General features: G+C 40.4%; 1 protein-coding gene across 3 annotated transcripts; it reads right to left on the reverse strand.

Moving 5' to 3' along the window:
* Positions 1–937: 937 nt before the first annotated feature.
* Positions 938–22,623, reverse strand: papolg (poly(A) polymerase gamma). Of its 3 annotated transcripts, none has more exons than XM_028603641.1 (24): positions 22,140–22,623; positions 21,211–21,369; positions 20,691–20,757; positions 20,447–20,528; positions 16,608–16,717; positions 15,806–15,859; positions 15,060–15,171; positions 14,805–14,894; positions 12,285–12,423; positions 12,070–12,142; positions 10,369–10,489; positions 10,064–10,148; positions 8,891–8,944; positions 8,103–8,222; positions 7,629–7,738; positions 6,228–6,349; positions 5,930–6,087; positions 5,623–5,723; positions 5,017–5,183; positions 4,108–4,191; positions 3,952–4,011; positions 2,606–2,709; positions 2,385–2,485; positions 938–1,497 (listed from the first exon to the last, which is right to left on the reverse strand). In XM_028603641.1, the coding sequence occupies exons 1-24, from the start codon at positions 22,154–22,156 to the stop codon at positions 1,316–1,318; spliced, it is 2,472 nt and encodes an 823-aa protein (XP_028459442.1). In that variant the 5' UTR covers positions 22,157–22,623; the 3' UTR covers positions 938–1,315. The 3 variants fall into 3 exon arrangements, with proteins under 3 accessions (XP_028459442.1, XP_028459441.1, XP_028459443.1); XM_028603640.1 differs by having other exon boundaries at positions 5,017–5,219; positions 22,140–22,622; XM_028603642.1 differs by lacking the exons at positions 938–1,497; positions 2,385–2,485; positions 2,606–2,709; ... (10 more) ...; positions 10,369–10,489; positions 12,070–12,142 and having other exon boundaries at positions 12,281–12,423; positions 22,140–22,615.
* Positions 22,624–26,398: the final 3,775 nt, after the last annotated feature.

Here is a 26,398-nt window from a genome sequence, read left to right on the forward strand (position 1 = left end):
GTGCCCTTCGAAACCGTCCAGCGCTCACGTTTGTTTCAACGACACCCATCTGACATCTAGGGCTTAAAACACACCAAGAAAAGGTAAGCAGATAACTCCTCAACCTTCTTTTTAATCCAAGACGTACAACAGGCGCGGCACTTTGACACTGAAGCTACACTGGACAGAAGGATTAGCGTGGCATTGTTGATATGGTTCTTCTCACGTTCTAGGTACTAAATTCTTCCAAGAGCTGAACAATAACCGGAAAGACACATTTCACCACTCCCAGAAGACGCATTGACGTTCTGTTGTCCCAAATATAATGGTCTTGCTCTTACCGGCACCTGAGAAGCACTGCTGTCACTGGGTGTCTGTAATCACCTACACACTGCAAGTCCAATACCAACCTGAAGCCCTCTCTGGGTAGTTGTGGTGGTCCAAAAGGGTCGTTTGTGGTGGTGATTTCCGTCATATCCAAGCAAACTCTCATAAAGCCTCCCTGCAACTGTATCCAAACCTATACAGTGTTTACAAAAACAAAAAAAAAAAAAAAAAAAAAAAAAAAAAATATCCAGGGCTGGAGACAATTGTTTGACAAGCAATAGAGAAAAACAAAAAAATTATTATTTTTTTTAAACATTTTTTTCTTCCTTTTTAGATAAAACTACAATAGAATGGTCAAAAGTCTTAACAGTGATCTTTTTTTTTTTTTTTTTTTTTTTTCTTTTCTTTTTAAAGACAAAAAAAGTTTATGTACATCAACATTTACTGTACATGTTTCTGTTTGGGAGAAAAGAAAAGAATCAGCATACACCAGAAGAGTGTGTAGCAAGCGTTGATAAATGTTCTGGGCTCTTTTTAAAACATGTTAGCTAAAAAAAAAAAAAAAGGGAAAATGAAAAGAAGAACAGCTCATTTTCCATCTGTACTGTGTACATTTTTTTTCCTCTTTTTTTTTTTTTTTTTTTTTTTTTTAAATGGTGAGGGAGAAGACGAGTTACAAAAACTAACCAAAAAAAACGGTGGCTTTAGTTCTCAGATGTCAGATATCTCCATGATTGTTGCGTTACTGTAAATGCCCTCTGACTGTGAGCATGACAGAAGGGCGCTCACAACATCTGGTTTGACCAAAATCACCTATCCACAGGCAAATCTGTAATCTCTGAAGATTTGAGGTGAGGTGTCGGTCCTGCTGCTGCTTCACACTAGACATGGACCGAGCTGAACACAATCCCTGCCCCCCCCTGTGTAAAGTCATCTTCTCGGTGTTTGACTGAACTGTAAAGCCCCCAACTCTGTGTGTATATAAATCCAGTCTATAGGTATGTTGTGTTCAAGCTATGTGGATTCTGGCCTTTTCTGTTTCTTTCAGCCTCTTGGCCTGCTCCTCCAGAGTGGGGGAGTGGGCTCTCTTGGCGGTCGCTCCGTTCAGTGGGTCAGCTCCTCGGCTCACTAATGTGGGGATGGAGCTGCCCACGGGGGGCGCCGACGCCGCGTGTTTGGATGCCACGTGTTCTACAGAGAGAGAGAGAAGGACAAAGGGAGTGTTCATTTTGGCGCCCGATTTTAAAAATGAATGTAAGTTTTTACCGTAGTCACATTTTAGTCATTTGATTTAGTCTAGTTTTAATCAATAAAAATGCCAATCTCTAAAATTTTGTTGGGCTTTTCTAATTCTGTCGCTTCGTCTTGGTTGCGTATGTTTGTTGTGACGTTTGTGCAGCTCTTGGGATTGACCCACTTGTTCACTTAAATACTGTACCAATGTCTCTGTTTAACTTAAGACAAGCAGCTTTAATGTTAGGCAACAGTTAGACCCCCCCCCCAAAAATAAAAAAAATAAGCCTTTAGCAGCACATCTACAGGAAGTTTTATGTAGATAGCTGACAGCTAACATTAATCTTGCAGTCATACCGATGCAGATAAAATAATAATAAAAAAAAATAAAAAATAGCTGACTGAAAGTAAATTTCACTTTACAACCCACATGCTGTATGAATGTTGTTAATGGCATGTTAACGTTAGCTTACTTCAAAATAAAATTAAAATGATCAGTGTGCCGTCCTGCATGTTTTTATGATTTGTTGCAGTGGTTACATTTTCAGTGGGACTGTGGACTCATTAAGTCCAGACACGTGTTAGCTAACATTACTAGCAGAGACGTTACCGTTCTGCTGCTTATTAGTCAAGCAGCTAAATCAACGGTTTTGTCAAAGGGCTTTGTTCAATGCTTACTTTTTTACAGTTTCAGTCTGGTTTTCTAAAATAAAAAAAAGGTTAACAAAATATATCTTTCTCATAGTTTTCCTTGACAAAATGAACACTAGACAAAAACCAAGTGATGAGTACACTGATGAATTACCAGAACTGATAATTGACTGAAAAAGCAATTTGTTACTCACTAGAGCCAATGACAGGAATGGACATGCCCTTTTCTTCACTAGCAGGAGGAGCGTCAGGGGTTAGGGTAGCCTCAAACACTGGGGGCTTGGGAGGTGTGATGCTACATTCAGTTGAAACAGACAGGCCAAGAAATACACAATGTTAAAACATTACAAAGTCAAATGAACACCAGCAGTTTTCAATTGCCGTGATTGGTGTCGGCAAAATAGTTGAAGCTCACTTGTGGCGGTTGAGGGCCAGTTTAATGGAATTTTTCACGACGCGACAACTGTTGCTTGCTGGGAGAGGCGAGGAGGCGTCTGGCAGCTCCATGCTGGGAAGTCTCTGAGGTAGGAAACAGGGACATGATGAATCACAACACATCCGTAAGCTTTATTTAAAAAATAAAATAAAATCATTTAATACAGTGTTTCCTCTATGTTGATTGGCAAGAGGCGGTCCGCCACGGTTAGATTTATCCCGCCACGGTATCAGTATCACAAAAAGCCATCTATCAGCAGTGATTGTTAGAGAGCACGTTGACGGAGAGTAGCGTGGACACGCGCTTCACAACGCAAGTGGACACGCGTGCCACTCGGAGAAAAAAAAAAAAAAAAAAAAAAAAAAAAGACGGGTTGTCCCGAGGACCCGGTTGAGATGGCACGTGTGCATCCTTGAGAACTGGAAGTCGTATAACTTATATTGTCAGTTCATTTAAGCCTGTATTAGTCCTTAGTATAGTTCTTGCACATTTTTAGTTTCACCTTCACCTGCTAGCTAAATTTTACGTGGCTGTTAATTCAATACAACGACCACAATGACCGTCCTAGCCGCTAGCGTTAAGGAACAGGCCACAGGGGACCATCTAGCAGCAGGTATGCTACTCAGCATTAATGGGCCACCTCTTTCTGAATTCCCCTATAACCGAGCCTTGGAGTTATTTTGCCGAAAGCCAAGAAAAATCTAATGCACACAGCAAGGCTGCCAACTTTGCCACTGAGGCAAATATGCAATTAGTTTCATTATGAATGGTTTCACCTTTTCGCCAGTCCCTCAGAAGTTTCTCCCTCATTTTCTCACTTTCTTTCTGCTGCTCGATTACGGTTTTCGGCTGCATATTTTAGTTATCTCTTTTCTTTCTCAGTTGTCTTTAGGAGCAGCATTCTAATTGTCACAAGCCTAGAGCGCCCTCTCCCGGCTGTAGACGGTAATGTTTTCAGTACGAATTAACATGTAAAAACATGTTAAATTATATATATTTTGATATATAAGCCACACCTGACTATAAGTCGCAGGACCAGCCAAAGTAGGAAAAAAAGTGCGACTTATAGTCCGGAAAATACGGTATTTGTTTGTGTTGCAGCGAAGTGTCAGTTCTGTTTAATACGTAAAACATTTGGTGGCGGGGCGCGGGACTGACAGATCTGCCCCCACTGCTAAAAAAAAAAAAATCCTAGAGGAAACACTCTAATAACTGCTTCAACAGAACCCAAGTCCACCACATAGAGAAAGTAATTATCCCACGTTAATTCAAATCAAACCATTCAGGTATAAAATAAAGCTAATGGTTAACAAAGAAGACCTTACCTGTGTTCTTGAGGTATCAAGGGTTGGAATGGGCTTAGCCTTTGACTCAGAAAGGGGGGTCTAATGGTGAAGTGGGAAAAACCGTGAAAACGTTTATTTTGTTTTGTCATTGCCATTACACAGTCAATAGAGGCAGCCAGAGTAAATAACACCTACAATATTGGGTCCTTCTCCATGTGTGTGGGGTTCGAAGGATGGTGGATATGGCTCTTTAAATGCAGAGTCGTCATTGGACACCACCTGTAGCAAAAACAGTACCAATTAAATCTGCCATTCAGTTTAAATGGAACACGGCAACTTATTGGGACTTTGTCTTATTCACCGTATCCCCCAGAGTTAGATAAGCCCATACATCCCCTTCTCATCTCTGTGCGTGTCGTAACTGAACTGTCTGACGCACCCACCACTTACCGCTTAAGCAACCTAGCTTAGCACAGATCCTGGAGATAACCGGCTCATCTAGCCTACTGCTCCCAATAAGTGACAAAATAACGCCAACATGTTCCTATTTACATGTTGTGATTTGTATAGTCACAGCGTGTACAAATAAAAAGGTCACATGAGACACAGCCATCTTCTAACCGTATACATACTGGGAACTATATTCTATCTCGAACTACATTCGAAGCATTGCTACTTGGGCGGAGTGATTTGCTCGCAGCACCTGAGAAGCCACGCGGTGAGGAGCAGAGAGTAACAACGGGTGCTTTTCAGGTGTTGCACTAATCACTCCGCCCAAGTAGCAGCGCTTCGCCTTTCTGAGAATATAGTTCCCAGTTTGTATACGGTTAAATAGGAAAATGTTGGCATTATTTTGTCACTTATTGGGAGCAGTAGGCTAGATGGAGCCGGTTACCTCCAGGATCTGTGCTAAGCTAGGCTAGCGGTGGGTGCGTCAGACAGAATTATGACACGCACGGAGATGAAAAGGGGATGTATGGACTTATTTAACTCCGGTGGGATACCGTGAATAAGCCAAAGTCCCAATAAGTCGCTGTGTTCCTTTAAATCCAACACCAAATCTAGTCAAAGCAGACCGATATGGTTAACCTCTACCCTGGTCACCTCTGTGTCTTTGTGCCTCTTGGCCAGGTCCTCTTGTGTTGGCGAGTGGAGTCTCTTGACAGGAGCTCCATTGACGGAGTCCTCCAGGCCGTTGGGCTCCTCTCTGGGGCTGCTGGTGGCGTTGGGCTGCACGTCCCCACTCAGCACCGTGGGGACGGAGCTGCTGGCTGGTGGGGAAGGAGACTTTGCTTTAACCGCTGGCTCTACGGAATGAGACCGACCAGAAGAAATGAGATCAGGATCATTTATCCACATCTTTGATACCCATATAATGAAGTTTAACATTTCTGATATCAACATGCCTTTTGTATATCAATATTGTTCTCTAGATTTAAAGAGTTTGGTTGGTACTTATTATTACGTACAGACCGTTTCAATGGAATTCAATTGCTAGGCAACAGCCTGGCCCCTTGTTAACTTCCTGTCATTCATATACATCTACGTTTACATCTGTGAAAAGGTCTGCAGTATGCATATGCTGCCTAGGTAATTGGACTATCAATTATGACATATGCCTCTTTATACAATTACTGAAACATTGAACAGCCTATCCCAGAGAGGAAAATGACCGTATCTGTGTAATAGTCACTGGGAAATTTGACTCACTTGAGCCAATGACAGGGATGGACATGCCCTGGTCTGGAGCAGCTGCTGTCGCACTGGGTGCTGGGGAACCCTCAGCAAAAATGTGCTTGGGAGGGCTGACGCTGCAAAATACAAAGAGACAGAAAACATTCGCTCAGCATCATATGGTTGTGTTGAGCCTGGTCGTTGTAAATAGTTATATATGGCTAAAAGAATAGGACACGCATTAGAATAGAACATCGGGTGATACAAAAACTCAAATGCAATTCAAAACAACACTACAATGCATCAGGTAGGAGAAAAAAAAAAAAAAAAAGGTGCGTCATACCTGTCCTCTGTGTCGGAAGTAGGCTTAGAGGGTTTGCTGGCTGGGGAGGTAAAGGGAGTCCCTGAGTCTGTGTCTCTGGAGCTGTCCAGGTGACTGCTGTCCAGAGAGATCCGCTTCGAGCTGCCCCCGTTGGAGCTACGGTTCAACTCAGCTATGCTCTGCAGCAAAGAAGGCACGGGGAAAACGAACAGAAACACAATCAATACACAAAAACGAGGAAAACTTCTTAAGACAAATCACAATAAACATGTTTGAGAATCATTAAGGCTTTGTCCCAACTTGCACGGGAATATCTTACCCTCTTCTTCTTCTGCACCAGTTCAGGAGGAAGGTACTGATGGAGCTGTTTCTTCTTCACGTGTGTTGCTTCGATCTTCATCCCATCCTTCAGCATGTTGATGTTGTTGGCTTGTCTGTACACTGCAGAGAACATGTCGTGCTAAGGTTAATTCACTACCGGCATGAGCGTAGTCCAACTGACTGCTGGCCATTTCTTCGATTTTGAAACCATGTTACGGCTTACGCTCCTGCAGGTTGCCTCTGCGTAGCATTTTCCTACAAAACCATTATGTTCAAAATTTTAAACATGGTAAACCTCCACACACATTATTCATATAATATAACACTATGACAGTTTGCCTATTAAAAAAAATGCTTTTAAAACATATTTCAATGTTATTCCTAATAAAATAAAAGTGTCTTACGGGCTGTAATTCTGTATTTTCTCTTATATTCTTACGAAGAAAAAAAAAAAAACGTATGTTGCGTGTGATTAGTTAAAGGACAATTGCAGCGCAAAATGAACCTAGGGGTTAATAACATATGTACCGAGTCGAACGTTCTCTGGGATCTGTTCTCATGCTAATCGAATGTGTCTCTAGCTTTAAACCGCAAAACTGGTGGTTAGCTGCTAACGCTAGCTTTCGGGGCACTTGGTAAATCACTATTTTATACCACTAACAAGGCTCAAAATAGCACCACACAAAGACAGTAACATTCATGTTTACATTCAGACGCCATCTTAGAAAACAGTCATGAGCAGTCGAACCACGAATGCTGTGTTTGAGCTACGCTACTGGTTGCACGGTGTTCCTGGTTCAACTGGTCATGACTGTTTTCTAAGATGGCGTCCGAATGTAAACACGAATGTTACAGTCTTTATATTCTTTTGAATAAACCGTCTGTACGCTTACAAAGTTCTCAATGCTTCGGTTTACATGTAGGAACCCTCATTATGCTACCATTGAAGTGTGTCGCTATTTTGAGCCTTGTTAGTGGTATAGAAATAGGGATTTACCATCAGCCCCGAAAGCTAGCGTTAGCAGCTAACCATGATTTTGCGGTAGGTTGTTTAAAGCTAGAGACGCATTCAATTAGCATGAGAACATGTCCCAGAGAACGGTCGACTCGGTACACACGTTATTAACCCCTAGGTTCATTTTGCACCGGAATTGTCCTTTAAACTGTGTGGATTAATTTGATTAATTTCGTCAAGAAAGCAAAACAGCGGAAATAGTCTCCGAAGACCTGAATTCCCTGCATTTATACTTAACAGGTTTTTATCCCATTAATAGACATTTTACATACTTACGTACTGTATACTAGAAAAGCCCTGTGCTGCAGCCTTGTTTTATCTGTATAAGTATGTTTGACTAAGTTGTTCCCCGACCACCGACAGAAGTTATTTGACAGGACCTACCAGTGTCTGTGAAAGATTGGATGTCGTACGTCAGGTCAATGTTCACGCTCTCCGCATTCTCCACTTTCTTGAAGATAATCCCAATGAACCACATGGACACAAAATCGTTCCTGTTACAGAAACACACAAGAAGCAACATGAACATAACCGTTAGTCATGTTTTTTTTTTAAGCTGATTTCAGCGTGTGATAGCAGAGCAAATCAATGTGATAGAAATGCATTTGCACTTTCCGTACGCCCAAAGCAGCATTCAACGAATGCCATGTCCCTGCATAATAAATCAATAACAAAACCCTGGCCAACAATGACTTCATGACTCACTGACTTGCACTAGCAGTATTCACACCTGTCAACAGGCAACGTGTTCCAGTTACTCAAGGACAAAACAATGTTTAATGATTAGCAGGACTGGCCTTCACTAATCCAGATCGTTCTCCCTGAGCGGTTACTAAGTATGGATGAAACTGAACTCACTCGTTGCGGTTCTCTTTGGACCCAGGGAAGGACTGGGGGTTGACATGAGCCAGGGTGATGTACTCATTCCTCTCTAGGTTTCCCACCAGAACACGGATCTTTGACTCCACCAGACCGATCCTGAGGGAAAAACATAAGGATGTATTCACAGAAGTGCCGGTTAAGTTTTCTTCACAGTATTGCAGTACAATGTCACTCTGTACCAACTAGAGGGTGACATTTTTTCCAGGACTCCCTTGACTCTACTACGGGAGTCAATTTCACTGTTGGTAACGTGATAGGGACGGAACAGAGCATATAAATCAGCGGGACCGGGCGGGAGCGGGATGGAGAAATGTGCGTTTTGAGTGCGAAAAGATCTCAGTTAGGAATTACGTAATGAAATGGCCTAGGCCTGCAGGTAATGCATGTATAGTGGAGCCTAAATTTTCGAGGCAACCTCAGTGATTTGACTGTGATTAACCCAACGCGCACACACACGATATCAACTCGCTAGTTATCCTCCAAACAGCGACGGACAACGTCTCTTTTTCTTTCCCTCTCTTCTGCCGGTTGGCACGCTCGCGGTGTGAAGCACGTGTCCGCGACAGAGTGCGCAACCGAGTCGGATAACTTTAGACAACATAGGGAACAAAACGGGAGTGGGTCTTTCTCTCGGGATTTTGCAGGACAGGATTTTTGGCTGGGGCAGTCACGTGATCGGGATATGACGGGAGTATTTTCGTGGGCTCGGGATGGGATGCGAGCGACAATTGATTCCCGTGTCACCCTCAAGTACAGACGCTTACCATTCCAAGTGGTTTTCTTCTGTGGAGGCACTGGCAGTCAGAACGATGTAATGCCTGCAGCACATAACAGAAAATCAGAGTTGTTTAGTAGCTAAACGCTACAGCATTATGTCAACATCTGCTATAGCCTGCCCAGGTGCATCTATGATGAAAAACAGCTTCAAGACCATACAACTGAACGAAAACCTCCCTCAAAAACAATCAGTATTTACTGAAAGACTACCGTGAGGGGCATAATGATCTTGTGTCCCGCCCCTGTACATCTCTACATGTATGATTCAGCTTAACTTCTAGTGTACATGCAATATAAATCATTAAATGGGATGATTCAGCAGCATGTTTTAAATTATGAATAACAACTTCTGCCTTCTAACAGGTGATCTAGAGTCCCTTTGTTTAGATACAACAGGCTTAGCAACTCTTATGCATCAGTCTATCCTGTTGTTAAACCAAAATCAGTTTGCTGCCAATTAAGATCTGGACCCGAGGATATCACGCAACATGTTTCTTTGCCATGGCTGTTGACAGGTCTTCATCTTTGTACTATATGTGTAATTGTTGTCTAACTCTGTGTTTTTCTTTTTATTTCTTCTTTTTGAGCAGAGCAAAATTAATTTCAGTGTAAACTAACAATAAAGTTGTATTTTAATCATCAAAACTCTGGAACTCAATGTGCTACACAGTGGAACATTAACTATAACCATTCACACCAGAGCCCAGGTAATGTAGCTCCAATGGTGAAGCAGCAGCAACAACAGAACAAGGCAGAAAACTCAGTTGTGGGACTTGTGTGGGCGGAACTTTCATAAACAAAATGAGTCGACCAACTCTACTGACCACAGTTAGGATGAGTCAAATCTGCCCCAACTCAAAATGTGAAAACAATAAGTTGGTAGAAAAAAGCAAAAGCTTGCATCATCCCGTTTTAGTTTCAACTGCACAAATACAACCTATGGCATTTCCACACTTCTCAAACTTAACATGATACAGCTATAAAATATGTAAATGAAATACAAACAACTTGCATGTTAAAGAAGTGTGACCAATGCTAGCTAGCTAGCTAGATAAATAGATAAGATATAGAAAACAAGCAGCTTTATGTTTCATTCATCTTGCTTTGGTAAATAATATGTACCATCCATCAATCATTTCTCTGACAATATCAACACCTACTTGTACTTCTGGAAAAAGTTGGGTGGCTCAAAGAGTTTGGACCATTCTGCTTTTCCCTGAAGAATCTCATCTGTGACGCTGAGGCCTGTTCATGTCAGACACAGTGGGGGTAAAAAAAAAGAAAAAAAAAAGAAAGACGTATCAGGCTAAACAATTCAACGTTCAAAGTGACACTGTACTGTTAATATTGCATTTTTTTTGGTAAATACTGGGCAAGATAGACAAGATACAAGATTTGAAGAAGTGGAAATGCAGGTGAACAGACATTTCATTTTGTGTTGTTTCAGTCATGCAGCTTATATTACCGTATTTGAACTCCTCGCTCATGATGGTGCGTGTTGACGTGGAGACGTTGTACGTGGAGTTCTGCTGGGGGTAGGCAGGCGTGATGATGGGCATCAGGTGGTATCGGTCAGACGGGTTCACCTAAAAACACCGCACATGGACCAAGATTGGTTTCGCTGCAGAAATGAGAGCCTTCACCAACACGTCGACACTCATCCCGGCAAACTGAATGTTTAGGGGCAACTTCACACCCACTTACTGAATGGCATCATTAAACCAAGGGCACACATCCCACACCCCCACCTCCTACACATCCCACCACATCTCACCCCCCCCCCCCCCCACCTCATCACACACACCCTCCACCTCATACACACAAACACCCCCCACCTCATCTCACACACACCCCACCTCATCACACCCACACACAGTAACTGAGCTTTAGCATCTTCCATTAGAGTATGCGTTTAGACAGAATGTGCCCAACTACCCAACAGTCTCCACTGTTGGTGATATTCATTTTAGTAATTTCATTTCAATGTTCACCAATGTGACAAAAACCTAATTTGAAATACTACATGTGCGCATTGAGCCTTAATATCAGCTTGATCGACAACACATGCATAACAGACATGTAGTTAAACTGTGTGCAGATGTATACTGTACATAGCACGTGCCTAGTTAATATCTGTTTTACATTGGATGTCAGCCATTCGATGACCTTTTCCAGGTTGTCTGTGTTAAAAAGGGGGACTCCGTGAGAATGCCTCCTTACCACCAAGAGCTATTTAGCGGTTTTCTGAAGGGGCTGTTGGAAACAAACTTCAAGTCATTTCTGCCAGCAGCAAAGCCTTTACCATGCAATTATGTCATTTTTCTAGATTATGATGAGCATGTATCACAGTAAACAGAAATACTTAAAAGTAGCCTAAACATTTGGGAAATCATAATATCCAAAACTATGCTTTCTGCCTAATGCACGGTGGTTGTTGGCCGTACTGTGACTGAACGGAAACGACACCAATAGATAATTAAAATGTGTTTATTGCTGAAGGGACACAACAAGCATGACACAGCAATTACAACAGCTAGAATGTTTTCAGTGAAGGCCATTAGTCTAATTAGATTAGGATAAGTAAATTTATGGTAATATTAGGAGAAACAGTAATAGCAAAACTAAAGTCAAAAACAAATAAATCAAAGCCCTGGCCAAGGAAAGACCATTCAAATGGATAGCCTGCAACAAGAGTGTGTAAAGGTGTCCTTGACAAATATTTACTGCACACAGTTTACTGTTGTTGTAGTTATGGGATTTAAACAAAGGTCAGATCTGTTCGGCTATTCAATTGCTAATGCATCGTTTTACTCAGGGAGTGTGTCTGTCTGATAAAAGACGTCCACGTAGAAAGTCTTCCTTGCTCCAAGCTGCTCTGGGAAGCCTCCTCCGAGCAGAGTTAAGAACATTGGAACTCAAGATAGAGGACCCGATCAATTTCCGGGTCACATGAGGACAGAGGAATGAGGAGACATGAAATAAGAGAAAATAAATGCACCTATACTACTATTTGTTGAGCTAACTTTCAAACAGCAACAAACTCACAATTCAGCAGATTAAGTCTGTCCAGATAGTGTTTCCTGTGTCTACACAGCAATAAACATACAAAATGGAGGCATACCAACATCATTAACATGTGGAAATAAAACCGTGGTGTCATACTCACTCTAGGATCCCACACCGGTAAATTCAGATTACTGTCCTCAGGCTGTTTCAATAGGACAGGATTTGGCCACTCCCTGTAGGGTGGAAATGACAAATGTAGTCAAATGTGGAAAAATGCGAGTACTGAAATATCAGGCATTGCATGAGGCTTTGAAATACTGCCATCAAGTGGACAGGACAAACAGGAGGTTGTAATTGCAAGAGATAAAGGCTCACCATTTGGAAAACACCAAGAAGAACTTGTGGACCAGCGTTGCAGCCACAGCGTTCGGGTAGAGCTGGCAGGTCCTGGCCACCAACATGGCCCATGACACTCCACCCAGAAACCCCAGCATGTTGGAGTAGATCCCACGACCTGCAGGTGGAGGACAGTGCAATAAGGCAGAGTCATCTTCAAAATATTGGTGTTACCCAAAAGATGGCCCGGATTAATGGAAGTACATTTCCAGGATAACTGCCTGACATCCACTGCTCTTAACCTGTTCTCTTCGGGAAACAACAACAAACTTCGAGCTAGCAGGCTGAAAATGGTCATTTAAGAAAATTTGGATCGTGCAATAAGGCAGGCCTGCTTGGTTCTTTGGGGGAACGACTGTAAAGATTTACAAAGAATATGTTAACCGCATTTTATCCTCCTGGGCCTTTTTTGGGACCGACAGGTGGGGATTGCTATCGACAAAATACACAGCGATACAGTGGTAAGCGCAAATTAAGTTTAGCCATGTATCCAGCTAATTTCAATAGCTCACGTTATTGTATTGTGTAAACGGTTAACTTCATTTAATATTGTATGGGGCGTTTTCTTTTGCGGGGTGCAAATGTTCCACAAAAACAAGTTCCTCCCCGAGAACATTTTGCAGAGCCACCGTCACTGCGTGCGGAGCTTAGAGCCGCCCAAGATTATTTGGATTGGTTTAAAAACCCCGACCCAGAGCGGTTTTCTCTCCTATCGCAGAATGTACAGTATGGGTGGTGTAGCCAGAGCTTACAGCGCTGTGGAGATAGTTCTGGCAATGCAAGACTACCCAAACCAAGAGTGTGGGTTTTTCCAAGTATACGCTAAACTGGAAGGACACGTGTTGGGAGGTAAAAATCATCAATTCTGCACACAAATTTGTTACCATCACTTTTTAGATCATTTATATATTTGATATTAGGGGTGGGAGATATTGACAAAAATGAATATCTCGATATTCTTTTTCAATATCTCGATATCGATATTCAGACGATATTTTTGAAATCCTTCTAGAAGTTAAAAGAAGCCCTGTTCGGAGGCTATTTTGTTGGTTCTCTTGGGAAAATGTACAAGCTGATGATATCATAACAATAAACAAATGGCTCTGTTCTGTAACATATTGCACACAACCATGTCCTTATTGGAAGCAGTCCTGGAGCTGGGACAAGGCCGGGTCAGACTAGGTTCTGATAGTCCTTCTACTGGGCTGTATAGTCCTTCTGACCGGGATTTATGCTGGGATCAGGAGTTGGATGTGATCTGACTGGCCCAGGTGAGGGAGAGGTGTAGTTCTGTGTGCTTTTTTGATGTTAGAGTAACATGGTCTAGTGTGTTCTTCCCTCTAGTAACACAATCTACATGCTGGGAGAAAGCTGGGGGGGAACAGACTTTAAGGACGCCTTGTTAAAGTCCCCTGTATCCCGTATCCAGGTGATCGCGCTGCAGTTTGTTCACTATGGTTAGCAGTGAACCAAACTTGTGCTAACTTTAGCATCGGGGGCTATGTAGACGGCAGTGTGCTGTTTTTGTAGTAAATAAAATGGTCAGTATATTACCGACAGGGCTCCAGGTCAGGTGAGCCCTGCTGGGCAACGATCCTGCAGTTGGTACTCCATTCATGGTGCACAACAATGCAGTCCTCCGCCTCTGGTCGTGTCTGAGCTATTTTCTCATTCTGCCGGTAGATAGCTAGCTCGGCGTGCTAGCGCCGACAACAACCTGGAGGGCTCGGTCAGGCTATGTCCTCCAGGATGCTATGAGCCGCCTGGAAGGCTCTCGTAACGGCTGTGTTGTATCGTGGTCCTGTATTGATTAGTTCAGTGTGGCTGTACTTACTTGTATAAATATACACAGACAGGAGAGCCGCTGCTCAATTGCGCGCCGCCATCTTTGTTGACATGAGTGAACGTCATAACGCACAGGTAAGAACTAGTAGCAGCTTACTCTCGTGCGTGGCGATCGTGATTTTGTACAAAAAATACAGTCAAACAAACCCCTACAGTATTAAAATCGCTACATATAATTGTTTAGAAGGTTATAGTGTGCGTTATTTGTTTTCTCTTTAACTTCCTTCAGCTTTTTTCATGTTTGGGGGGTCGGATTGTACAAATTATGAAATATTCGATATCCCAATTTTGCATATCGTCCAGACAACAATTTGGATATTATCGTCTAAACGACATATCGCCCACCTCTATTTGATATACATTTCCCCCTAGGTTGACTGCTTTGTGGTGGCGGGTGGGTGCTGTGGGAATGCTGAGGCAGACGTGTGGCGTTCGTGCTTATGCATTTTGCCAGTCCCCAGCACGTGGTGAAACACGAGAGCAGAAGATATTGACCGGGCGAAATTTGAGCAGCGGCGCATAGGGGAAAACACTATTATTGTCTCCTAAAAATGGTGAGAACTACTTAATATGATGGACGCAATCAAATCAGACATAATAAAGTAAAGTTGTTAAAGTGCACCCCACATTACAAACACATTTGAAACCACTTACGTTTTGCCCACAGTTTAATGGCCCTCAATGTCAGTCTGAAGTTTTCTTTGTTTGGCACCAGGTACAGAATTTCATCGGTCACTCGACAGCCTGTAAGACAACCATCAGAAACCTAAAACACTGCGAGAAAAGTGTTGCACTCTTACAGTTAATGCGTACACTGCAAGAGAAACTTTAAGGTTAAAGAGTCATCAAAGTCAATATCGTTACTTCTCTACTGTATGTGTACGAGCCAATAGAGGCCATGTAGCGTACCGTTAAGGCTGCGGATACACCGAATGTCCAAGTTTCTCAGGATGGAGTCCCCCCTCAGGTCCAAGTTGTCTGGAATGGACTGCAAGGCCAGTCTGGCAAACAGCAGGTCAATCTGTAGTAAGAAAGTACAGATGAAACGGAGTATGGCAGGGGGGCTCAAACTTCAGACAAAATCAGAGCCAAACACATAAGAAACCTGGAAGTTAATACTAGGCACAACAAAATGCAACTAAACATTTTTTTTTTGGTCATAAATAGGTCGACCCCTCTTTCTCGTGGCAAGCAAGTCCAAAGTAGTATGGCACAGGAGGATGAACTTTTAAAAGGATTCGGAAATGTTTATTTTGAAGAAAAATACAATACTTCATATGCCAACTACAAACATGTGGTGAGGTTTCACATTTTAGGCCGAACAGCACTTATGCTGTTGCTCATCTCTGTCACCTTATTTTATATCAGCTTTCCTGCTATGTAGTTTTCCTGGACCTGAACTACAAACTGGACCAATCTGTGTCAAGAAGTTTCTACATCAGCATTTTTTTATTTTTTAAGTCTGACCAAAACCACCATTCTTAGCCAAACTACTGCAGCAGATGGCTACAGCTGAACGAACGTATAAGTATATAAATAAATGTACTTTATTGATTTCCAAATTGGGAAAGTCTACACTACAAAACACATACCTATAGACGCTTTGTTAGAATGGTAACTTCAGGGATGAACATCTGGATCTCAAAGTGACTTACCTCTATTCCGTCAAATTTGAATTTTATCACTGGCACAAAGGCGTCTTCGACAGCCTTGAGAAAACACCAAAAGAGACAATATCACCAACACGGTCAAGAAGTAGTTGTACAGCTGACCATTGAAAAATATGGTGAAAAATCAAAGTCAAGAACACCGAGCTTGTAAAGAGACATGTAAAGTAATGCTTCCAGCAGGTCACTCCTTGTGCTTTGAAAAGCTGATAACTAATGAGGGTGGGTTCAAATTCCTCTTTCAATATCCAATAAACACACGGGTACTCTCAGTAACATTTAGCCACCAATAAAAATGTGCATTTTTGGATAAGATCAGCAAGATGAGAATTTCTTTTTTCTTTTTAACTGTAAATAAACAAATGGCAGCTAATTTGCTAATTTTATTTAAATACATTTAGTGTCACAACAAACTTTTTCATTATGTATGTTGATTTTAATGACACAACCCTTGGGAAATTAACATGACCAGCTATGCTCTTGGGTATTTCTCTCTGCAGTTACTTCATAATAACTCCTGTCTATCTATTCAGCAAACATTCACTTAAACTCAGCCATAAAAATGTAATTGAGCAATGTTTACCAATGTTAGGTATTGCATTGTTCTGCATTTCCAATACAGTGAACTCCGCTCTCCTAGAGAGTGGAGTTCTTACCCAGGAGCGGTGATGTAAGCGGTCTGTTGATCTTCCGTCTTTTTACACTAAAAGACCTTTGAATGAATGGTCTGTTTTTTTATAAACTCAAGAGATGAAACTGAGAAATGGCCAGAGACGCCACAAAGACTTACCCTCAGGTCTTTGATCTCTTCGTGCTGTTTGAATTTCTCAAAGAAAGACTGGAAAAAGTCACTTCTCTCTACATGGCGGGGAGCCACACACAAGGCATCAATATCAGCTCCTGGAAGAAACACGTTACTTTTAGCAGTGTAATCTGTGTTGCCCTGTAGGTTAAATAGTTGACGACTTCAATGACAATCTGATAGGTTCAATGAACAAAGTTGCTACATTCAAGGCTAGAGTGTTAATGCTATAACACATAATGGTTAAACAAGTAGAGCAGCTAAGGTCAAGTGCAGCAACTTTTTAACATTGTTTTCAGTGACTGTCCAACTAATAATGCCTGGACCTGCTTTGCACAGTCACAGCTAGGGCTGCATGATACGAAGAAAATATCTAATTGCGATTATTTTGACTCTTTTGATTTGATTGTGATATGATTCACGATATTGGAGGTAATGATTATTTTTGTACCATCATTCTCATTGAAAATATTCAAATAAAAAAAGCGTGATGTTTTCTTTGGTCTGTAGGATACGTTTTGTAGGCCGTAACGTCTCTGTAGGAAAACAATAATTATTTCAAAATGGTTTGACGCGTTTGGCCTTTAATATTGCACCCTCCTGCGATTTCGATAAAATTGCGACCAACTGTGCAGCCCTAGCCACAGCCTATAAAATGTTAAAGGTTCAGTTTTTTGTTGTTTTTAAACACAGAAGTGGTTTCTCTAGACTGATGACCTCTAGTGAACCGTGTAAAAAGGCAAGTCAAAATGAAAACCATTTCAAATATTTGTTTAAAAAAGTTGATAGGACTAGATGGGAGTGTAAATCTCCCATCTGATGCCCTGACTCCATAACCATTTCTCCATACTAATGGTTGTGCAACATTAACAGTGACTCTGATTCTGCTGAAAATGTCCCTTGAGACTTGAATTCTACCCGACATCCCAGAAGTTGTGAAATCGAATTCCGATAGTGGGGTCCCAAGTATTACTTTTTAGTATTTACTGTGAAATATATATTTATCTTCTACAATAACTGAGAAATTAGTAAATGGTGAACAAATGTCAGAACACAATTACACAAAGAGATTCATCATTTTACCCACCAACTTCTTGTGTTTGAATTTGTTCCTTCATAAAAATGAACACAATTATGTATTACCAAATGTAAAGTAGGCTTACAATAACACTAGTAAAGCCAATTCAACTTAGATTAGGGTTGGGCTATATGACACACATACATATATACACACAAAATATGTACATAAATACATACATAGACACACTAGACAGGAAAGAATTAGTGGCGACGAAGGCCGACTGGTGGCGACGAAGGCCGACTGGTGGCGACGAAGGCCGACTGGCGGTGCCTCACATTGCCTTGGTCAAAGAGTTGTACGTGAACACACCGCAAAGAATACAGTCGATGGCCAACTAGCATGTACGTTCTGCGCCTGCGTGAGGAAATAACTCTCCGTGCCAGCAGACGGGGGTAATCAATTTGTCATCCAAAAAGGGTAACCGGATTTACAAACCGTTGCTATGATATACACACAACAAAACAGCTGTTATCTAAATCAGCCAGTGACAGTGCAGAGCCTACAGTCCCTTGCCTCACTCCCCTTTGGGACGACAAAGGGATATGGCTAGCTAGCTTGTCCATCTCCCTGGCTGTCATCCGTTCTCTTGGCAGAGAAGAATACCTGCAGTAGGGAAGTGGAGCGACCAGGCAGCCTGCTGCGGTTGGTTGGCTGGCTAGTTAGCTTGCCAATTCCACCCACCAAGCTTTCATGCTACACTGGTTACAGAAAAATGAGCCGAACAACTCATCAGGTGATCGCAACGTGCTTTCCTACGCTGTGACAAGAGCGTGTGAAGTAAACAATAAGTGGTTACATTTTACTAAATTTAGTGGCCAGCCGGCTAGTCAGCTAGCTTGGTTCAGTTCTCAGTCTAGCACCAACCACGGTGCAAAGGGAGAGAGAAAGAGAGGTCTACGGCCTTTATTACGTTTCTTAAAGCTATAGTGTGTAGTTTCTTCCTCCCCCATGAGGAATTCTAAGTAATGACAACAACACCGTCGGTGCGTCCATGTGATACAAGCCTTACTCGCCCCCACGCAGTTGCTAGTAGCCAAGGAGGACACGGAGGATTAAAAAAACATGGACCCTTCAGAAGAGGTAATTCTTTTCACTCGAGCTTCTGCGCGTGAAAGTCACCGGGCGACTCAATCTCCTGAATGTTGCCATATTGAGAAATCCAGAGAGAGTTGTATGGAGCCGATAGTCTTAATTAGCTTTGTAGCAACTCATTTGGCAATGCTTCAATGTAACGGACGATCACCAATATCAAAAAGTTACGCACTAAAGCTTTAAGTCTAAAATAAAAAAGTTTTATGGTTCAGGACATTTTATTAGTTTATTTTGTAATGTATAGGTATGGCGATCTTTTAAAAAGGCATGTTTATGTTAAAATAAATATACAAGTAGTTATGTATCATGTTTGCCCTCTTATGGACAGAATATGCATAAATAAATATTTGAATAGTATGTACTGGGCTGACAGTCTGTGGTGTGTCCCCACCTTCACGTTCTGATACTTGCACGTTTTGTTCATTTGGCACTAAAGTTCTAAATAAAATGAAAACACACAGTACGTTTTCATGTGAAAGTATTTAATTCACACAGGAGTATACAAAACGAGGCTTTACCATGTGGTTATGTCATATGTACTATTTATTAAGTTACCAGAAAACATGTCATATTGTGATATATATCGTTATCAAGATACGAAGTGACCTATATCGGGAAAGAAGATTTTGGCAATATAGACCAGCGCTAATTTAGACAATGATCTGTTGCGAGAGGAATGTTTGGACAGCCTCTCTTTATCTCCAGCCTGAACAAAATACAGAGATTCAAATGCGCTTTCTAAACAGCAAACAATGTGGGGGTGTCACCTGTGAGAGGGATTTTTGTTTTTACTCAAAACAGCTCAGTTCACTGTGCTGGCCTACACTTGTCTCTGTAGATATTGTGAACAGAAACTTCAGCCCCTGTTCATGCGTTTGATCTTCCCGGCAGTCCACTTGCTCACAACTGTGATATGGGTTATGGGATATAGGTTCAACTGATTTAATAGAACAAAATGTGCCAGTTTCCACATTTGATTTAACCAGAAGTGCAACAGGTTGTTATAAACAAGGCACTGGAAATTGATCATGCACAATTACCAATTTTGCCGATTAGCTTGGAACATCCTTACTTACTCAGATTTATGGAAAAACACTACGCAGTTTGATGGATTTCCCTAAAAATCTATTTAATTATTGTACATTTAATAACTTCATAACTGAGTCACAACAAATGGTAAACAAACAAAAAAACTGAGCAATGCATTTCACTGTTATGCATGTATTTAAGATTTTTTTTTTAATCTTTTGATCTCACTTGCGTTTGTTGTTAAAAGCAAGGATGTACTCATCCCCATTCACACTAATGCTTTCAGTAGACAGTAAGCCAATGTTCACACAGCTATCAGACCCCAAAACTAGTCTTTTTCAAAACACTCAAAAGCAGAGGAATCTGACAATAACAGCCTTGTGCTTTAGTGTGGTCAGGGTGAACTGAGCTTTTCAAAAACAACAAGATATGCCTGCTCAGACAGGGTTGAGTGCTGTGTCGCAGAAATGTTCTGATACCTCTATCTCCATTTGCTCCTTTTGAATGTCAATATAGCCAAGCACACAGTACAGGTGTGGTCATTAAAGTTCAATGTTGTCACACAACTTCAAGGCATATCAAAGTGATTTGATGGCGATGATGTAGCTGCAATGACTAGACATACCTTTCGTGTGCACTCCAAGTCTGTACGAACCAAATGTAAATATCTTGCCCCCAACACAGCTTATAGCTGATGGTGGGAGGTTCTGTAGAGGAGAGAAGCATATACAGTGTAATCAAATTAGGACGTTTTTTTTCTCTTTATTGCCTAACAATAGCTTTATTGTGTCTGTGATTTGATAGTCATTACATAATGCATCATAAATAACTGTCTGTACATAGAAGGCATTTAACACAACAGAACCCACCTTTAATTCACTGATCTCTGCGATCCATTCCTTAACAAAGTCATTCAACTTCCCAAGGACTGCAAGTCTAAAAAGAGATACACATTTTAGTGGCCGTTTTATTCACAATCTACCTTTCACCAATTAAATAGTGAGAAAAAAAAATGTATATAAGTAAACCACACAATCCAGTTGATGTTAATGCGTGCATTCAAGCATCAATGCGTGTGTATATATATATATATATATATATATATATATATATATATATATATATATATAAATATATATATATATGTGCAATATATACATGCAAACAGGCTTACAATAAATTCTACTTTTGAGAAGCTTGTTGTTAGCTTGTTGTCCATGTTTGTTGAGACTACCAGAGAAGTGCTGGTGCATTATATTACAAGTGTTTCAAGTTTTTGTGTGCACCCCTTATAAGTGTAGTTGTGATTGCTGCAATTAAGTGTATGCTTTCAAGATGCCCCATAATTGTGTTATGGTTAATATAAAATTATACTTTAATGTTCTTTACCTATGGTTCAATTCCTCTTCATCTTCAAACACCCCAAAAGGTTTCATAGCATCACAGAGCTTATTGGTGTACTGGTGGTCTATTTCTCGTGGGGGTGCAAGGCTAATGGCAGAAGTGATGCCATAGTGTTTCTGAGGCTGCTGCCCACCAGGCATGGTGCTGCAAGGGAACAGACATGGGAACAAGGAGCAATACATGAAATGACAGCTACAACACTTCATGTTATTACGATATTTTTTCATGTCATGGTTTCTCAAACCCCGTCTTAAAAAAAAAAAAAAAAAAAAAAAAAAAGACTTGATTAAAGTTACCAAGTCAAGGTGAAGGCATTTATCAGTCAGTTATTGTAGTGTTATGCTTTGTTAGTTTATGTTCCCCTCCTTTCTATTACTACCGCGAACCCATGTGTAAACACGCTACAAGCTCCGAGAGCATGTACTTAAACAACAAGCCTATTAATAACCCCATAGTTGTATGCAAATCATAATTGAAAACTGAATTAACTAAAATTATAGAAACGTGTTTGAAATGAGCTAACGTTAGGTCACTATTAAAGCTGGCGGCGAACGATCGTTAGCCGAGAGGCTACAAACAGGCTGGAATCGCTAACAAATTGGCTAATTTAGCAAACGTTAGCTGGCTGCTACGGAAGAATTGGTTTAACTAATGACTCGCTTTCCGGTTGGACCTGTTTAAGGGTTGACATTTTCTCAAACAAAAACAAGTTAAATCCGTTCATTTTGTTAGCCATATTTACACCATAGATACCAAACAACAAACAAGCGAGCTAGCCAACAAATGGTGGCTACAGGCCTTGTTTGGTTGTTGTGACAGTTGGCTAACGTTAGCTTTTAGCCTATTCTTTAGGACTCTCTAAAACGCGAACATAAAAGTCCATAAATGAAAGATGTACCACATGCATGGCTTACCTTGACATTTCTTTCATGTCACTCTAAAAAGCTTGTACGGTTTTTCCCGCTGTAATCCCGTAAAAAAAACTAAGAAAGTCAGCAAGTGGAAATGTTAACAGCCTCGACCTGATTACAACAATGGTCACTTTGCAGAGAGCAGTTCAAACCTTCCCCCTGAACCGGAATCACTTCTTATAAGATAACGTATCAGCGCGTAATCCTGAAAGAATACTCATATCTAATTCCTTTACAAAACGCACAGGACTTGGTTGGATCCTAGCACCTGACACGCGTTTAATAGTTAAGGACTTTTTTTATTTATTCAAAACTACAAATGTAACGGCATTTGTCGGGACAACGTCTGCGCAGCACGCTGAGCGAACCATCGTCAGAAGGCACCGCCTCTCACAGGCCACAAATCACGTGACACACTGAGGCCTGATGCTGCTCTGATGCAGATAGATAGAACCACACGAGCACAGCTAGCTAGCTAGCTAGCTGCTTCTTCTTCTTCTTCTTCTTCTTCTTCTTCTTCTTCTTTAGAGTTTAACGGCAGTTGGCATCCAAGTCGTTGCATTACTGCCTCCTATTGACAATTTCTCAATATCTATTTATTCAGACCAATACACTACAATTTCCTAAAAACACCAGTACCTTTCAAAAACGCAAATAGATATTTCCTTCCATTCATAATAACACCACTTTCAAGGACATCTGTAATCCTGAGTTCACCTAAACCTAATTTCCGTAGTCCAACAAACATAACCCCTCTTTCTCGGACATATTTCCTGCATGACATCAATACATGCTCCACTGTCTCCATTACCTCACATACATTGCACAGGCCAGTCGGATGTTTCCCCAATATAAAAAGTGTACCATTTAATCTACTGTGACCTATTCTCAGTCTACTGACAATTACTTGTTCTTGTCGGTTAAACCCACTTTAACTCATCCCGCTAGCTAGCTGCCATAGCTGCAAACATAGATGTACATGGCTAGATCTTAGACTTTTAATAATAATATACAGTCAATGGGCTAGATATAAGTATATATCTATAGTTGCAACCAATCTATGGCTGCAACATGTTACCCACACCTCTCACACAAGGTGGGTATGAAACTTTAAGTGGGATATAACAATACAAATATAATTGGATATTTGGAGAGAAACAAATTAGCATAAAAGTTAAAGTGTAACACTTTGGTGAGAGGCTACGTCGGCCAAATGTATGTCAGCTAATAATGGTAGCATGATGTGATGACTAAATGTAACGTAACTGTATGCAACAGCATATTTAAAACGTAGAAGTAGGCTATAGAAGTTTTCCCCACTGCACAAAACCTTTTTGAGAACCAACTAAATGATAAGCCCATCGTTTTTTTTTTTAAACTTTATTTCAAAAGACAATTAACAGAAATTCAATCAGCGCAGTACGTAAACAAATATGATACAAAATATATACAAATAATATATGAAGTAAAAAAAGAAAGTAATAGTCTAAACAGAGGAAAATAAAGGAAACAAAAAGAGACAGACTTTCAAAAATGTTAAAATTAAAGACAGCAAGAGCACTTAAAGAGATTTGAGTAGATATCAGATATTAATATAGCTTATTGGATACCAACTTAAGAGACTCAAAGTACATGTCAAATTCAACTTGGAATAGTTTGAAGTACAGTGTTAAACTGGAAAATGTTTGCCTTGTGGATATGGAACTTACCTAATAAAATAAAGAGATTTACAGTATTACACAACTTTCTATCTTTACATTCAAAATAGGTAATAATATGTTTCCCTTCAAGTGTGATTGTATGTTTTGTTTTAGATACCATATAATCTTCAAAGCTTTTCCAGAATGCAATACAGAATGAACAACCATAACAATGACTCTTGTTCTGTTACAAAAACTACAATAGTTATCATGATAAGCCCATCGTTACAGGTGGTCATTTAAGAATTAAAGGTCATATATTATGCTCATTTTCAGGTTCAAAGTTGTATTTTTGGTTACTACTAGAACATGTTTACATGCTTTAATGTCCAAAAAACATTATTTTTCTCATACTGTTTGTCTGAATATACCTGTCTGAAACTCTCTGTTTTTAGCCCATGTGTCTTCAAGCCCCCCTCCCGAAAAAAGCCCAGCCTGCTCTGATTGGTCAGCGTTTCCGGATCTTCTGCATCTGCACTGTCTGTGTCTCTGAATAAGGGTTGTGTGCATTCTCTGTAGATTGAACATTTTGATACTTTCACGGTATTTATAAAAGCACCTCAACCTGCTTTATAATAACATGTTTACTGTTGCTTTGTACTGGTGTATCCACCCTGCAGCACCTACTCACAGAACAAATAAATAAATGGAAGGATAAAAGTATAAAACTAAAAAGTAACTAGATGAATAAATGATGAGGTGTACCAATATTTAATTTTTGGGCCAATAATTGTAACAGACCATAAATATCTGTTTGTTGTAGCTCATACTGATATGATAAACAATAACAGATATTCTTGCAATTGCCAACATTTAACATGACAATAATATATAGAAAAGTATATGTGAATAGGTTAGCATACCTGCAAAACTGTTTGCCAGTTGTCTGTCGTGTGTTGAAATGAAATGGCACAACTTGCACTGTAAACAAGGTATTATGAAAGTTGTTCCAGTGTTTAACTTTTCCTGGAAACAGATTTTTTTCAAATGTTTGACTCAACAGTGTTGAAAATATAACCATGGCAGGTTAAACAGCGCTATCTAGTGGGCATTTTAAATCATTACACCTGGTGTTAAATAAACTCATATAAATAGTTTTCATCATCAACCTTGATGACTTCATTGTGACCAGTCAATAGTCATCAATTGGTTACAGTCCTTGTTAAACCTCTGCAAACGTGTATCCTAAGGACATGACACTGCACACGTGATGATGCAGGGCAGGCATGTGAAATTACACTACAAAACCTGCCATTTCCCTTTTTTGTGGAGCACAGCCTTTGTAAAGCAAACAATTAGTAAATGCAGTGCACAGATTTGGTCTATTATGACTGTAACGTGTGGTTGTTTAATGTATGTAAGGGCAACACATACACCGGCGCACTCTCGCCGCTCCCTTGATGCTGGTCTCCAGGTCATTAACAAATCAGTTGGTTATAGAGCATTCTCCTACCGGGCCCCTCATCTGTGGACTGGCCTCCCACTACATGCTAAAGATAGGGTTCATACGTTTATCATAAGTTATGGAATTTGAAAAATGCAAATTCCAGGCCTGGAAATGTTTTGGAAACATAAAAAGGCCCAGAAAGTTTTGGAAAAGTCATGGAATTTTTTTTTTAAACACAGCATAATAATATGTCATTAATAAATGTATTTTCACGTCGTCTTAACCTCAACGTTCTATTCGGGGAGCAATATGAATCCCACTATGAACCACATAAATTGTCATTCATTTAATAGTTACTGAGGGTAAACTTTAACACAGATTTTTATTGTTATTGTATAATGTCGACTGTCATTTTCAGGAACACATAGTCATGGAAATTTGCCAAAAAGTCATGAGAAAGTCATGGAAAAGTATTGGTTAAAATGCATATGAACCCTGGTTAAAGAAGCTCACTCAGTTGACATTTTTAAATCTAGATTGAAAACCCACCGCTACTTATTATATATAGCCAACCATAACACACCATCCTTTTATTGTCTTATGTTGCTGGTTTTGTATAATTTATTATTACTGATTTTACACTTTATATACATTTGATTGAATTCAGCTCAAATGGGTCATTTGGTTGTAAATTATCTGTGTATTCTTTACTAAACATTGTTTTATAACCAAATATCTCTTCAAAATGTGGTTTGAGCTTTGATGAGCTGTATTCATTTACATCAAACGATTCATGGTAGGCTAAGTAAAAAATATTGTGCAAAAAAAAAATTTTTTTAAACCTCCAATGCATTCCTATTTTGAGTCATTTTCTGTTGGTTCTATTGCCCAATGTTAAAGTTCTGATGTTCTTATCTCACAGGGATTGCTCTGGTTAAGCCCTATGCCCCTGGGTTACATCTTGTATTGGCTTTCCAGGAGAAACCTAGTGTGTGTGTGTGTGTGGCTGTTGCCTGCTTGACTTCCATGTGTTGCAATGGATTCCAACAGGTCTGCAGAGTCACTGCAACACAACACTGTGTTACTTATTATGACGGTACAAGCAACCTTTCATCTAGGAAACTGAACTCCTCCCCCATTGGCCTATATCCTCACTTCTGCATTTTGGACTTTCA

Source organism: Perca flavescens, chromosome 17 (assembly GCF_004354835.1).
Source record: "Perca flavescens isolate YP-PL-M2 chromosome 17, PFLA_1.0, whole genome shotgun sequence".
Taxonomy (NCBI): domain Eukaryota; kingdom Metazoa; phylum Chordata; class Actinopteri; order Perciformes; family Percidae; genus Perca; species Perca flavescens.